This window comes from Lonchura striata, chromosome 8, assembly GCF_050655825.1.
Source record: "Lonchura striata isolate lonStrDom1 chromosome 8, ASM5065582v1, whole genome shotgun sequence".
Lineage (NCBI taxonomy): Eukaryota > Metazoa > Chordata > Aves > Passeriformes > Estrildidae > Lonchura > Lonchura striata.
This window is the reverse complement of record NC_140710.1, coordinates 5,712,374-5,726,705: the sequence shown is the minus strand read 5'-3', so window position 1 is coordinate 5,726,705 and position 14,332 is coordinate 5,712,374. Positions and strand designations below refer to the sequence as shown.

General features: G+C 43.2%; 1 protein-coding gene across 3 annotated transcripts in view; it reads right to left on the bottom strand.

The window, feature by feature from the left end:
- LRP8 (LDL receptor related protein 8) overlaps positions 1-14,332 on the bottom strand; it is a 169,323-nt gene that overhangs the window by 64,403 nt on the left and 90,588 nt on the right. For 2 of the 3 annotated variants that reach the window (XM_021529653.3, XM_021529661.3), the window contains exon 3: positions 1,889-2,011. In XM_021529653.3, coding sequence (XP_021385328.2) covers positions 1,889-2,011 — 123 coding nt within the window. Of the gene's footprint in view, positions 1-1,888; positions 2,012-5,306; positions 6,457-14,332 lie in introns of those variants that run through there. The other variant, XM_085586243.1, reaches the window with a different exon arrangement.

Here is a 14,332-nt window from a genome sequence, read left to right as displayed (position 1 = left end):
GGGAAGCTCTGCAGGGCAGGCCCCTCCACAGGACTGTGCTGCATTTCTAAGCAGGAAAATTAGACAATCACAGGCTCTGCAGTCACCCCTTGACACAGGAAGAAAGCCCAGCCTTGATTTCATCAGGGAGAAAGAAAATGGGACTGGAGAGAAGTATCATACAGGAATGTCCATCTATACATCTTGCCTGTAACTACATTTTCTGTCACTACAGCCTCATATCAAATAACATTTACACAGAGGAAGAGTCAGTCCTTTTAGATAATGGGCCAAATTTCAAGGAAAGCCCAACATTAAAAGTATCTTTAATAGAACAGGAACAAACTTCTTCCTGTGTTGCAGGAAGATGTTTCATGGGCTATCTATTTTTCTGAACTGAAGAACCACCAGAAAAAAAACACAGACTTTTGTCTCTTACAAAGTTTCAAGTAGGAGGAAAAAAATATTTAAAAAAAAATCACAAAAATCTGAACCAATTACTTTTCTCTGAGGACACCAGTCCTTTATGGTAACAATCGGAGGCTCAGGTCAAGTTTCTTTTGTGATACTTAAGATTTAAGGCTGATTTCCCCAGAGGATGAAATAAGTGGGGGAAAAAATGAAAGGGGAAATGGGTAGAAAAGGGATGGAAGATGATTAACACAAATCATCAGGGACCTCAGTGCTGCCTGGCCTATCCACAGCCTGTGCAATGGCCTCTGACATGAGATTTGCAGGCAGAGACTGCAGCAAATGAAGCTGCTTAGTTATTCAGCCCCCCTCCAGACAATCAGGTCGTGGAAGTAGCATTAATGAGGCAGCTTTTAACTAAGGAGGATGCAGGGTGAAAGACCAACAAATACAGTCCATAAATATGTTAATGTATTTATTGAGGTAATTTTTTCTGTAGCCTGTATGCGGCTGCAAAAATGATTCAATTCATTTTATGCAAGAGAAGTGCATTCATCTCCCTTAATTAGGGAGAAAGTAGGACTGGTACTAGGATTAAAAATAAAAGTATGGTTGATTTTTAAGTCCTCTATGCACCCCATTCTGGCAAGATCTGATAAAATACTTCCTCCAGCACTACTTCTGACTCATGGGAATATTTGTGAAGTACACGACTGGAAATGCAATAAAATTAATTTCTTGTTCTGGCAAGAACAGATCTGCAGATATAGGTAAACACACAAATAAAAGTCTACATATAAGTATTTTTATTAAAATATCCCTGGGATTCTCTTCAACTCAACATCAGACAACCCTTCACAGTTCTAGAACAATGGAGCACAAATGGGCCTCCTCAAAAGGCCATGATAAAATGCAGTACATGAAAATCAAGAATGTTCTTTTTACTTACTGTGTTTTTAAAGGGTGTTACCTGCAGTAACATCTGTCACACTTACTCTCAGCTTTAGTTATTTTACATTCCTCATCTTTCATCTGCTGCTTTTTTCATTTGTTCTCAGAGGAAAAATAAAAAATGAAGATTGAGCAATGCAGTTACGTTGCAAAACTCCTCTGAAACAACAGAAGTGCTGTCTGCAGTGATGATAAATCCCAATATGTTACCATGCAAAACACCAAATCTGAGTTTCCAAAAAGCCTGATCCCAGGTGAGTGTGACACTTCTCCACTGCTGCTGATCATGAGCCTGACAAGCAGTTCAAGATGTTTACAGTTCCCTTGCAGACAGAAATCCAGACTAGACAGCACTGCCTGTATCAGTCTGGAAAATGGGTACATTTAAAAGTTTGTAAACCGTGTGATTTGAGTGACCTGAATCTTTTGTGTCTTAGCACAAGCATAAATTGACAGATCATCCTGTGAGTGCTGGGAATAACAGCTTCAGTTTTTCTGTGCTTTGATAATAGAACAAGTCTGAGAAACACCACTTTGAGCTACTCACTGCATGCTGCTTCGGATTCATCTGACCCGTCGGGACATTCTTCTTCCCCATCACATTTCCACCTGGCTGGGATGCAGTGCCCATTGTCACAAGTGAAATCTGACTCAGCACAAGTTTTCTTTGCTGCAAGAAAAGAAGAAAGTACTTGGCATGAACATAAACAGTGCAGAAGATCTTCACTGCACCCAACCCCACCAAGGACGATATGGATTGCTGTGCTAAGAGGACTTACTTCACATTCAACATTGCTTCTTCATGACAGAGTCCTACATATATCATAGATGGGTGTTTCTTCTCACTAGAACTCTAACCCCGCCATTATTTGATGAGGATTCACCCTTCTGTGTTTTTTTCCATCCATTCAAAAAACAGGGATGTTCTTTTTCAAAATAATTTTCTAAGGCTTTTACTATAAAAAGCTGCTGCCTTCATGGAACTGAAAGCATGCTGCATGATTTACAGACAGGCAAGACAAACAAGTATCACCTTTGGAGTACTATAATCTAAATAATAATGTTTCTATCTGTGCCATCTATTCATGGCTTGTTAGTACATCTGTCACCACAGCAGATGATCATAAAGCACTCCTTCAAACACTAACATTCATTTCATTAAATGTCAACCACTCCACGCTCTTTGCTTTGCTTGCATTAATCTAGGGCTTGAAAAAGATGCAAGACATGAACTCAAGCAATTAATTTGTCTATTCCTGCGTGCCAGTGGTGCAGCACCATGTGCTCTGCAATTCCAGTCAGCATCTTCCCACTGCGGCAGAAAGAGAAAATTCTACTTAGATTGGGTCCCTTCAGGCTGAGGCCTCGGTGTTGATGTGACACCATTCACTCACAGCGGTGACTTCAGTGGCTTTTCTGCTGAGTGCTGAGCAAGGGCTGGGGCTCAGTGTCACCACACTGAAGGGAAATGCTCTCTGGCTAGCTGGTATCTACCGTTGGTAGCCATGAACTGACACAGGAAGTGCTGGCAGGGAGATTTGTCTCTTCCCCCTGCAAAGCTGCTCACAGCCTAATAGGATCACAGGAAAATTCAAGTAATGAAGGACCTCAGAAGGTCACCAAGTCCAACCTCCTGCTCAAGACAGGCTCAGCTCTGAGGTCAGACCAGGCTGTTCTGTGTTTTATCCAGTCTGGTCAGAAAAATCCCCCAAGATGGAGCCAGCACAACCCCCCTGGGCAACCTGTTCCGTGGCTTAGGTGCCCTCACATCTCAGTGAGACCTGGGCTTGCCAAGCCATTCTCTCTTACAAGTCGTGTGCACACATATTGCTACATCAATACTTCTTCCAGCAAACATTTTCAAAGCATTAAACACAACAAATAAGCCTCTGGGGTTTGATCTTTTACTTTCCTTTCTTGTTTTCCTACATGAGCTGCTGTCAGGAAGGGAGTCATGTTAAATATCACTCACGTGCCCACACAGGAAACATGGAGCATTTCTATGTGAGCTGCTGGAGAGACCTCCATGGCTGAAATAAAGTACTCATTTTCCAGCACACAAAACATGCAGCTTCCCTGAGCAGACATCCAGCAGGAAAACACTGCAAAGCATCACTAAACAGCTGTACAATCTCTCAGGATGCACTTTTTAAAGAGAACATACATTTACTCCCCTTCTGTTGCTAAATGAATCAGATTCTGGAGAATGAGGGAGGAAAAAAAGGGACAATTTTCAATTTTCTCTTCAGCCATTCAGAAACAGATTATGGACTAATATAGGACAGAAAAACCATTTCCATGTAAACCAAGAGTTTTACAAGACAACAGTCATACTAAAGATCATCCAAAGACATTGCACATCTGTTATCAGAGGGAAAAGACTTTCTCCTGAGTAACTCCTTTCAGAAATCCAAAGCTGGCTATTGCACATCACTGCTGGGGTATTTAATGCAAGTCTTAATGAATCTGATGTATGTAATAGCCAGAAATGCTGATACTGATAGGATACCCATGCATAGCTGAAGGGAGAGCACTCTCCTGCTTGCTGGGAAGCTCACTGGGTAAAATGCTGCTATCTGCTCTTAGGGGAAGGCTGTGGCATCTACAAATGAAACAATTACAGCTCCATGCAGAAAGGAGAGACCAGTGTAATACTGGAAACATTAGAAAACTATTTTTTTAAATGTATTTTGTTTTATAGTTGCTCTCTCAATGCCTTAATATCTTGCTTTCCACAGCAAAACTGTCCTTTAACTTATTCTCTAGAGATCCAAATAGCAATAAAACTACAATTATGCCTAAACCAAACCTCTCCTTCTGCCCTCAGTCTCACAGTGTGATGTATTTCTGGGACATGGGGATGCCAGCAGGGGCCAGCCCAGGGAGGAGTGGCAGGGGCACTCCCTTGCACAGCCAACCCTGCAGATGGTGGCACTGATGGCTTTGTTCCTGCCCTGCCACTGCTCCTCCTCGTGCACCACAAGCAGCTCCTTGCTCAGGCTCACAAAAGGGCAGCAAAGCATCGCTGCCAGCCCTGGGTGTCCCTCAGGAGAGGTTCATGTGCTCCCTCCCTTCAGCAAAATGAGCTGGGCACAACCACTCAGCAGCAGTGGCTGAACCCAGAAGTGTCACCGTGTCCCCATGCCCTCCTGAAGGTCCAACAGTCCCATGACAAAAATCAGCAGGATACAAAGTGTTTGGTCTTTGTTTGAATCGAAATTGTCTAATCTCTTCAAGGAACAGGATTAAGAGAGGGGGAGCTCAAACCTTTTCTATGATTCTTATATTTACTTCTGCCATTTTTAACTTTTTTGCTTTTAGATGGTTATATTTTAAATATTTGCTTTTATTTTTTTACTACTATTACTCTCCAGCACTGTGTCAGAGCTCTGCAGACTGTCTCAATTCCAGTAACTCCACTTTCTGTTGCAAACAGCAACCCAGATTATTCAAACTGCAAGAATACTGAAGCACTGTCTCATTTCTTCCCTCTAATACAAGACTGGAACCACTTTATTTCCAATGAGATTTACCTTCTGGCGCTCAATCCTCATGTCTCTGGGATCACAATGGAGGCAGTTAATTAAAATATCAGCTTTCTGGTTTTTCCTTCCTTTTTCTTTTTGAAGCCTGATAACCCTTTTTATTAATCTCCCATGTTATACACCTTCATTCTATCAATAATTCATTGAGGCTCACACCATAAATCGCCAGTGGTGCATTAAAATGTAAAATAAATAAACACATCCCTTTTAGAACAATGGGGAGGACACAGGTTCATTTTACGGTTTCACCTGGCTCAGAAATAGTCAAGCAAAATTAATTGTCCCCCTGAGATCCATTTCCTTTTGCCGTAAGCAGCCCAGGCAGCTCTGCTCACACATCTCTTCCAGATGAACATAAACAAACAAGAGTGAGTAGTCACAGCATCCCTGAGCCTCTGTTCCTCGGGGGGCAAACGATACCTGGAACGAGAAGAGAGGCTCCCGAAGCGTGCGCAGAGCCTTTCATCTCCTCCCCTGCCCGGCTGCACAGGGACACCAAAGAGGCTGCTCCTCTTGAGACTCCTGCTTCATTCGCCTTCAGTTCCTGCTTTTCCTTTCCCACGTGTGCAGGTGGACAGATCTGTCAGAACTCCACTGGCTCCTGTGTGCCACGGGCTCAGCTCCCACAGGGAATGAGCCCTGCCTTGGGCAGCTCTCCAGAGGAGCCCTTAGTTAAAGTCAGGCATTCCTGCTTCTCTTCTCCCAGCACGAAAGACAAGGGCAGAGGGAAAGGTGACTTCAATTTTATCCAGCAGTGACAGAAAAATACTCTATCATGCTGAATTTTAAATAAAACTGCATCAAACCCAACATGGCCCCTCATTTTCCAAAATGTCCTTTTCCGTCCATTACTCACGCCTCTTATCCTGAACTGCAAGTAAGGATTCAGGGGTCATCCCTGCAGCAAATTAAAAGCAGAGAATCCAGGGAGAGTGTTGTAGAACATGAAAATTTACTGAGTGATTTCATAAAGCAGTGACTGGGGACATGTTTAATTAGACTGGAGGGAACAAATATACACTGAAAGGAGCATGCCTTGTACTGGCTAGGAGTAGGGACTGGATGACATAAATGTGAGTTCCAACTTTCAAAAATACCTACTTCTGAAAGAGTCCCTGACCCTAAGCCAAACAAGGCATCTGAATCTAATGGAAAAGTCCAGGACTTATTCCTTTTTCCTCTTTCTAATAAAACCCAACATCCTCCCACTGCCCTCAGTCACTTCATTTAACCTCACTTAACTTTTGCTTCAGTTTTAGAGGCTTTACAAGGCAGGTACGTCTTTCCAGTTACTCCTTATAAGAGACCAGGCCCTCCATGCAGTTTGCAATTGCAGTTTGCAATTTGCAGTTCACACCTTATTTATTCCTATTTTGCCTATCTTTAATATTAAGTAATACTCAACCCTAAAATAGTTTCATTTCTTGCTACTCTCAATTTCCCCAAACCAACAGCTGAAAAGCAGAATGAACACATTTGCTCTTTTATCAACAGTTCAATGTAGCTGTTCAACAGCAGCAGTAATGTAAAAGCACAGAAGAAACCATATTTTCTTACTACAACTTGCCTGTAAAGGACACTTGAAAATGAGGGCTTGTTTTTTTTTCCACGAGACAACGAACCCTAGATAGTTCTAACATCTAAATGCAGGATTTTTAGACAAAGGGTTTTGTTCAAACTCTGGGTTGTGTTTCCAGACAGAAAACCAGGCCAATGAAAGCATCCTCAAGTGTTAACCCACAAAGACCCTGCAAACCCTGCCCTCTCCCCTTTTTCTCCCCTCAGTAACTCTTGACCAACTTGTATAAATTCTAAAAGACAGGAAAGATGTGGAAAATAAGTTTAATCCCACAAGTTTCATAAAATTGGAAGCTGAATAGAGAACAATCAAAGCCACAGCTCCACAGAGGGAGATAAGAGCAGAAAGTGGCCACAGGGCTGATCTGCTCTGTGGGCTGCCAGGGCTGCCCAGACTCTGCATCTCATCCCAAGGTGGGTTTATGGCAGAGGGAAGGTGGCAATTAGGGATTAAAAACCCCACACACCAAACTCATTGAAAACTGGTTTAATTTGTTCCACAACCCTCACTCCTTTACGTAGACCCTGCTCCTATTTTAATTTCTCCATCAACACCAGACTCCCATCAAATTGTGTATCTGCTCTCATTTGCAGCCAATATTCAGTCTTCTTGCAGAAAACAGTTTCACCCAAGCTGCTGTAAAAATGTAACAAAATATAGTAAAAAAACCTACAATGAAAGTTTTGCTGTGATCCTTCTGCAGCAATAAAATAGGACGTGATAATGGGGAGATGATGGTAGGCCAGAGACACTGAAATTCAGAAAACAGGTTTCATTTCATGCTGGGAAATTTCAGTGGCAGCTTTGATCAGTGGCTTATCAGAGCCCCTGACAAGGCTCCACATGAGAAGAAGAGAAGCAGCACTGCAGGAGTTGAGGAGCCCAAACACAGCCCATGAGCAGCACTCCACCTGAGAGGTGCCAAGCACAGCTCAGTGGGTAATGGGACAGGAGCCAGCTCCTCCCAGAAGAAAATATATCATTATTATGGGTCACTCTGCACCTCCCTAAGGGCCTCCATCAATCCATTCTCAGAGTGAGAAAAACACACCCCAGCTCGATCACTGGCTTGGCCCAACGAGGTTTTCTGCTTCCCAGAGAAAGGTGAGGGCTGTGCTCATGATTCAGCTTGAGAAAGCTTCTGGGCCACACAAAACTCAACAGCAAACAGCTGTTTTCAGTTTATAGCCTCAGTCAGCTCCTGAATCACAAACACAGCCACCAGGACATTGCAAATGCCACTCGCAAACAGAAATTCCCAGCAACAGAAGAAAACAATTTAAAAAAATTAATTCGAAGTTATGTTCACCACAAACTTGATACATACTCCCAAACTCAGAAAACACTCAGAGCAGGAGAGATGCTTAACCACATACTTACACAGCATCCCTGGTTTTCAAAAACAATCTGTGCTATTGATCCCCAATCCTTTGATCAGGTTTTATACCCCAAGGATGTCTTAGTTGTCCTTAAGGAGATCTGAAAATCCCAACTTACATCTGCATGAGTCCTCTCAGCTACTGCTGTTGACTTTGCAAAGGAGGACGTGCCCCAGGGAGTGTGGACAACCTGCCCTGGAGTGGTTTCCTGCTCCCAGCAGGTGCTGCATTCCCTGCTTCAGGCATCCAAACACCTTGTGCTGGGAGCCTGACCCCTCACAGCACCTCTGCCAAATCCTGGCATGGGAATCCCAGGAATGTGCTGGTTTGCAGCTATAAAATGGCAACAGCAAAGATCCCAGAGTCGAAATAGCAGGAAATTCTAGTGGATGTGGATCATCAAATGCTTTAATTTTCATACAGCTAAAGACACCTTGAAGTAATGAAAGGGAATATTTAACCATTCTTTGAATCTGGCCACTTCTTTTGACACTGCCATCTCAGCAGGCAATTACTTTTATAAAGCAAGATTAATCAGATCCCCTCAAAGAGCCAGTGCTCAGCCACAGACCATGGTCCCTTTGATACTCCACATGAAACAGATTCTAAAGAAACTTCTCCCCAAGACCCCCTGAAACAGCCCCAGAAAACAATGCCCCATTGACAGAGGCTCTGGGGCTGCCTGAAGCTGCTGCTCAAGTAACCAAAACATGCAGCTGCAGAGCCTAAAGCCCCTCAGAACAATCAAATCAAACCAATGACTTTAAAAGAAGAAAAAGAGATAGATGTCACCTGTGATTTTTCATTAGTATCAAAGGTATCCATTTTTGAGCATTTAAAATAGTAATATGTATAAGCCTCCTATTTAGAATTATTTTTCACATTTAATATTGAATGTAAGGAAAATGGCAGAACCTAATTGAAACCTATGAAAAGCAGAATGCTGAAACAACATACTGTTCTCATGTATGAAATTGAAGTGACTTCAACAAATACAGGTGTTTCTTCCTAAATTTATTCACATAAATAGGGTAAAATGGAACAATATTTTCCCTCAACCTGTTCTCAGGTTGCAGCTGTCATTTCAGTCTTTAAGAAGAGGCTGTATGCTCTGTTTTTTACCAAATATATACATTAGTCTAATGAATGCAGCACTTGTCCCTACAAGTCATGTTTCACCAATAGAAAAAGCAAGATTTCTCTTCTTACCAGAACAGAAATCAAGGACAAAAAGTCCACTTGGACTGCTGTGCTCCTTGGAGGGCATTAGAGGTCTGCCAAACATACTTGCTTGGTATTCAGGACAACTTTTCCTTGCGAGTTTGAGGGCTTAGTTGGGGCTCTGGGGCTTTGTAGCTTTGCAGCTGGGAACAGCCCAGGCAGAAAGCTCAAGTGCTGCCTCATTCCTTTCAGAGGAACAAGCCCCACACTCCTTCAGGCAAGGCTCCCTCCAACATCTGCTCCCTCCATTTTTTTAAAATCCACTCATAAATCATAAGTCATTTTTTAAGCTGTACAAAGCCAGGTTCTCTGACATTTTCCTCATTTTTATTCTCCAGGAACCTCCATCACCTCAATGTTCAAGTCTCTAGAATTTCAAAAACAACAAGAAAACCAACTATCTTCCCCCACACTGTATATGTAAGTTGGAAAATCATGTCCTTCTGCAGAGGAAGGACAAAAAGAGACAGATTTGCCTACCAGCATCTGATACAGACTGCAGCTTTGCTCAGAACCAGGCTGACAGCCCTGTCCAGGCTGCAGTCACCTCTGGATGCTAACAATCAACCTCACTGTTGTGCAACACTGCACAGCAGGTGTGAAAAGCCAGCCACCACTCCATGGCAAAACATGCCACTGACAAAATCTCACCGAGGCTCTTCCTCATCCAGCAGCAGTAGACAAGGTTTGCCTTCAGTAAATGGATTTTTTCTTACAACAAAGCTTATACAAGGTATCACTGAATGGAAGGGCTATCAGAAGTCTTGCTCCCCCTAAGCACAAGTCATGTCCTCCCCTACAGGTACATGCCACAGAGGCATTAAATGACATACCAGAAGTCGTGCAGCAGATCTGTGGCACCGCCAAGGGCCTGCCCAGGTCTTTCCCCATGTCTGATGGCGTGGTCGCCGTATCTGACACTCAGGATTTCCTCTGTGTGGAAAAGAGCAGCCATCGCTCTGCTGTGGAAGCTGAACATGCTTCCAGAACTCCATATTGCTGCAGTCATGACCTTTTCAAAGGATTTGGTATGCTCTGACTTTCCAGTTTGTTTCTAAATATTTCTTTGACTGAAGCTCATCCACACTGACTTTTGCTGACAGAATTGCCAGCTTTGTCTGTCTCTTTGGGTTTTGCTTTGCCTTCTTTTAACAACCAAGACATTGTTGCAAGACAGAAGCTCTTGGGGTGGCAACTACATGTATGTTATTTCACAATGAAGGATGTCCACAAATTCCTCAAGAGGCACTTAATATTCTTCTGTCTTTCTGTTTCTGAGAATTGAACCCTAGGGGCTGCATTCTACCCTGATGAAACATCCCCAAAGTCCATGAATAATCACTGGTCTCAGTGGTCTCTGTGCAAAATTGGTCTCAGAGGTTTTTATGACACCCTATGATGTCTCTTTTCAGTACAGTTTTTATAACCCTCAGCCTAAGTCAAAGCCCCTGATAACTCAAGTCTCTGGTACTCTGAGTCAAACCCCCAAGGATAAAACAGACTGAAAGCTATTTCTGAAAGCAAATCCAGCAAGACAGAAAAGCAGAAATGGTTGAGCTGATGGAGCAATTTTGGTTCCCACCTACACATATACCCATAGCTTATCAGACAGGTACCAGGGAAAGAGAACAGCCATATTTTATGGATAAAATTGCCTTCAGTTATTCAGAAAATTAGAGAAATGAGGCTAAGGCATGTGAGCATGGACAAAGAAAAGAGACAAAGACATGTGAACACAGATCTTTCACCAAGTGAGATATAAGGAAAATGCAGGCCTCCCTACACAGTCACTGCTCTCTGCTCTGTTTGATGTTTTTAAGTATGATCCCTTTTTCATAGATGGTGGTAAGAAAATCTCCAAGACCAGTGGAGAGGATAGCAAAGAATGCCCCTGAAGCCTGATGTGCCACCTTTTCTTACCTAGCTCATGCTGTCACATTGAAACATTACAACACTGGAGTTTACAGGCACAGAATTTGCCTTTCACAGCTTGTACACAGCATTTGGTTCTTGCTGCCTAAATTTAGTGTACACACTGTGAGGTTAAAGTGCACTGAAGACATGGCACCTCCAGCAGAATTTCACACCAAGTTTGCACGCAGGAGATAAACCCAGGGGCCCTAAACCCTGCACAGAGCCAGGTACAATGAACTCCCTGTCACAACTTCACTGCAGCTGAGTGATCCAGGGTTCAAAGCAGCATCAGGCATTTCTGGCAAGCCTCAGCCCCTGGCTCCACATTTGTCACTGCTCTGGTAGGGTCTGCCCTGCCATAGCTGTGTGAGCTGTGCTCTCTCACTCAGCTGACACGGGCTGAGAGCACAAAACATCTGCAGGGAAGCAGCAGCAGTTTCAGCAGCCACCTTTGCCACTGAGCAGCACCATTACACACTGGGGGTCCCAGAACTGCAGGCAAAGTCACTTCCTCTGCAAATCAGCCTTAAAAACAGCAAGAGAAACAAACACTGTTTAAACCCTGTTTTGCAGAACTTGGCCTGGGTCCAGGCTGCATACTGATCCTTACAACTGCGTGGGAAAACAGTAACCTGCTATTTACACCTGCGAGTTCTGTGTTTGTAAGCACAGTAAAACACACGTGTAGGACATTCCTATATGTTTTCAAAAATGTGGTAATGCCTAATAGCACAGTATCTCTGACCTGTCATATAAATGATCCAAATCTAAAGACATGGTGGAAACCCAACAGAGTCAATGCAAAGCTCCCAATTCCTAGAAAAACAAAGAAAGGGAAAGAAAGAAAGAAAAAAAGCAAAAGCTCGTCAAGAGTCAGGATCAACAGCCTAAATCAGAGATTTGAAGACTCAATCCATGCAGTGACAAAATGATGCCTTGTGTGGGTAGGAAATAGGGAGAGGAGATACAAGAAGTGTAACAGACCTGGGATGCCTGAGGAGGTATTGCTGGTTCAATGCACAAATCCATGTGGGTGGAAAGTAGGGACAGTCAATGAGGGTTTGTGCTCTCAATTAGGGAATTATATGGGCAACAACACACCTGAGCATTCTGTTTGGCAGCCAACAGCAGCATGAAGCTGTTATTTTGCTTCATTCTGCTGCATTTATGCATTTTTTATTAGAAACAGCACAGCATTTTATGTCAATTTACACATGGTCTAGCTGCTTAACGTATGATCAATGTTGGTCTTTTTCTTCTGATCCTACTTTAATCAATAAGCTGCAGGGTAAAACATGCCAGAAATGCTCTATACAGTTAAAAAAATACCCCACATGCCATGGTTTACTTCCTGGGAGGCTAAAATATTACAATTAAAATACCTACTGTAGTGTCTTGGAAGAATGAAGAGTCAATAACAATAAAAGGAAGTGAGATTTTTCTGCATACTTAAATCTAGTGTTTTCAAACTTCATTCCCTTTTTCCATTAACTTAGTTACTGATAATATGATGGCACTTCTGAAGTAAAAAATTTTCCTAGGGTTATTTTAGAAAGTTCCCTAGTCCTGAAGTATGTATCCTTCAAACGCCAAAAATGAAAATGGAAAATAACAATTGGAATGCCATAAAATCCAAAAAAACACACAAACACTCCTTATGCCATAAGAAACACTACTGAAAGCTTTCTTATAGCATACCAATAGCTATAGCGAAAGAACTTAAAATTAATTAACTGGGCAGAAACACATTGGGAATGTTCAAGATAATTAAAAAAAAAAAAAAAGAGCCTGGTTGTTAATGATCTTTAGACAAACCATGCCACAGATGTCCCTGTGCATGCACCTGCGAAGACACCTTTTCTACAGCTCTGTAAAGAAGACATTCATTGCATCCAAGAACTAATTGGCCAGGAATCTTGCTTTATAAGACCACTGAATCAGAGCCCTGGGAATTGGGAGGGATCACACACAAAAGCATTTTCAAGCCCGTCTCCAAAGGCAGCATCGTTTCAGACTGAACAGCAGGTTCATCCTCTGATCCAAGTCTGTTGCGGCGGAACAGCGCCAAACAAATGTCTGTTAATATTCTGCCAGCAAGCACGAGCAGAGGGGCTCCTGCACTGCATTAAGGCAAGTGCTCAGGTTAAGAGTTGGGCATCGGTCACGCAGCTCCCCATTCAAGCACAAACCTCTTCACCCATCACCATGTGATGTCAAATGCTTTTGTGCATTGCAATATTAAATACTTGTACCCTGGGGATGGGAACTGAATAGGCACAACATGGAAATTATGATGCATGCAACCATAGCCTTTAACCTATTAACAAGTATGACCAAGATCACTTATTTGGAGCGCTCTAATCATCAAGACAAGAAGACATCAACAGCTACTATGTCACACTGACAAGGCCTTCAATGGCAAATGTGGTTCAAAGGTCCACAGGAAACACAAAGAAGCTTTGTCTTTTGATGTAAAGAACAAAGCTACCATGTGGCACAGCATCACACATGCAATTAGTCAGAAAAGTTAATACAGTAGAAGCAGATGGTGGAACCATGTCAACATTTTTAGTGGGCACATTTCCCCTTACTCTCCAGTTGCTGCGATCCAAGGTCGGCAGAGCAGCAGGCAGATTGTTGGTAAACTGGACCCCACCAGGGACTGACAATCCCCTTTTATCTATCCATCTGAGGTCCCCTTGTGCTCCCACTTCTACCGGCATAGCTCCATCTTTGACACCTCCTCTCCACCACATCCCCCCACCACAGGGGTAGCACCATTAACCTCAGAGCACACGAGGCGGTCAGTCTGTCCCTAATCCTGGATGTGCTGGGAGATACTGACAGGAAAAGGCATTTAAAACACCCCTTCAGTGGCCCTTACACGGCTCATTCTGCTCATTTCTGCAGCTCAGTGTGTTACCAAATGCTACACGAATCACACGTGCAACACACGTCATTCCGCAGGACTTGACACGTTTGCAAAGAGCAACTGCTCCTTTCTCACTGCCAGCCCAAAAGCTCAGCTAACACAGGATGGAAATGAGAGGCTTCCTGGTCACCACCAATCACACTGCACACGCAGAAAACCCAAAACCCAAACCACAAGGATCACACAAAGAAACGCAATACAGGAAACGCTGTGGTTTGCATGGCTTTGAAGTTAACAGCCCTGCACAGTCTTCACACAAAGTCTCTCCCCTGCTATTGTCAACCAGTTTTGCCCAATTCCCCAGCTCCACACATCATGGATTTCAACAGCACACAGGTGAGGACGGCAGGAGCTTTCAGCTCTGCAAGTCATTTAATTAAAATGAAATGAACAACCAGCAGTTAGTCAAAGTGCTCGTATG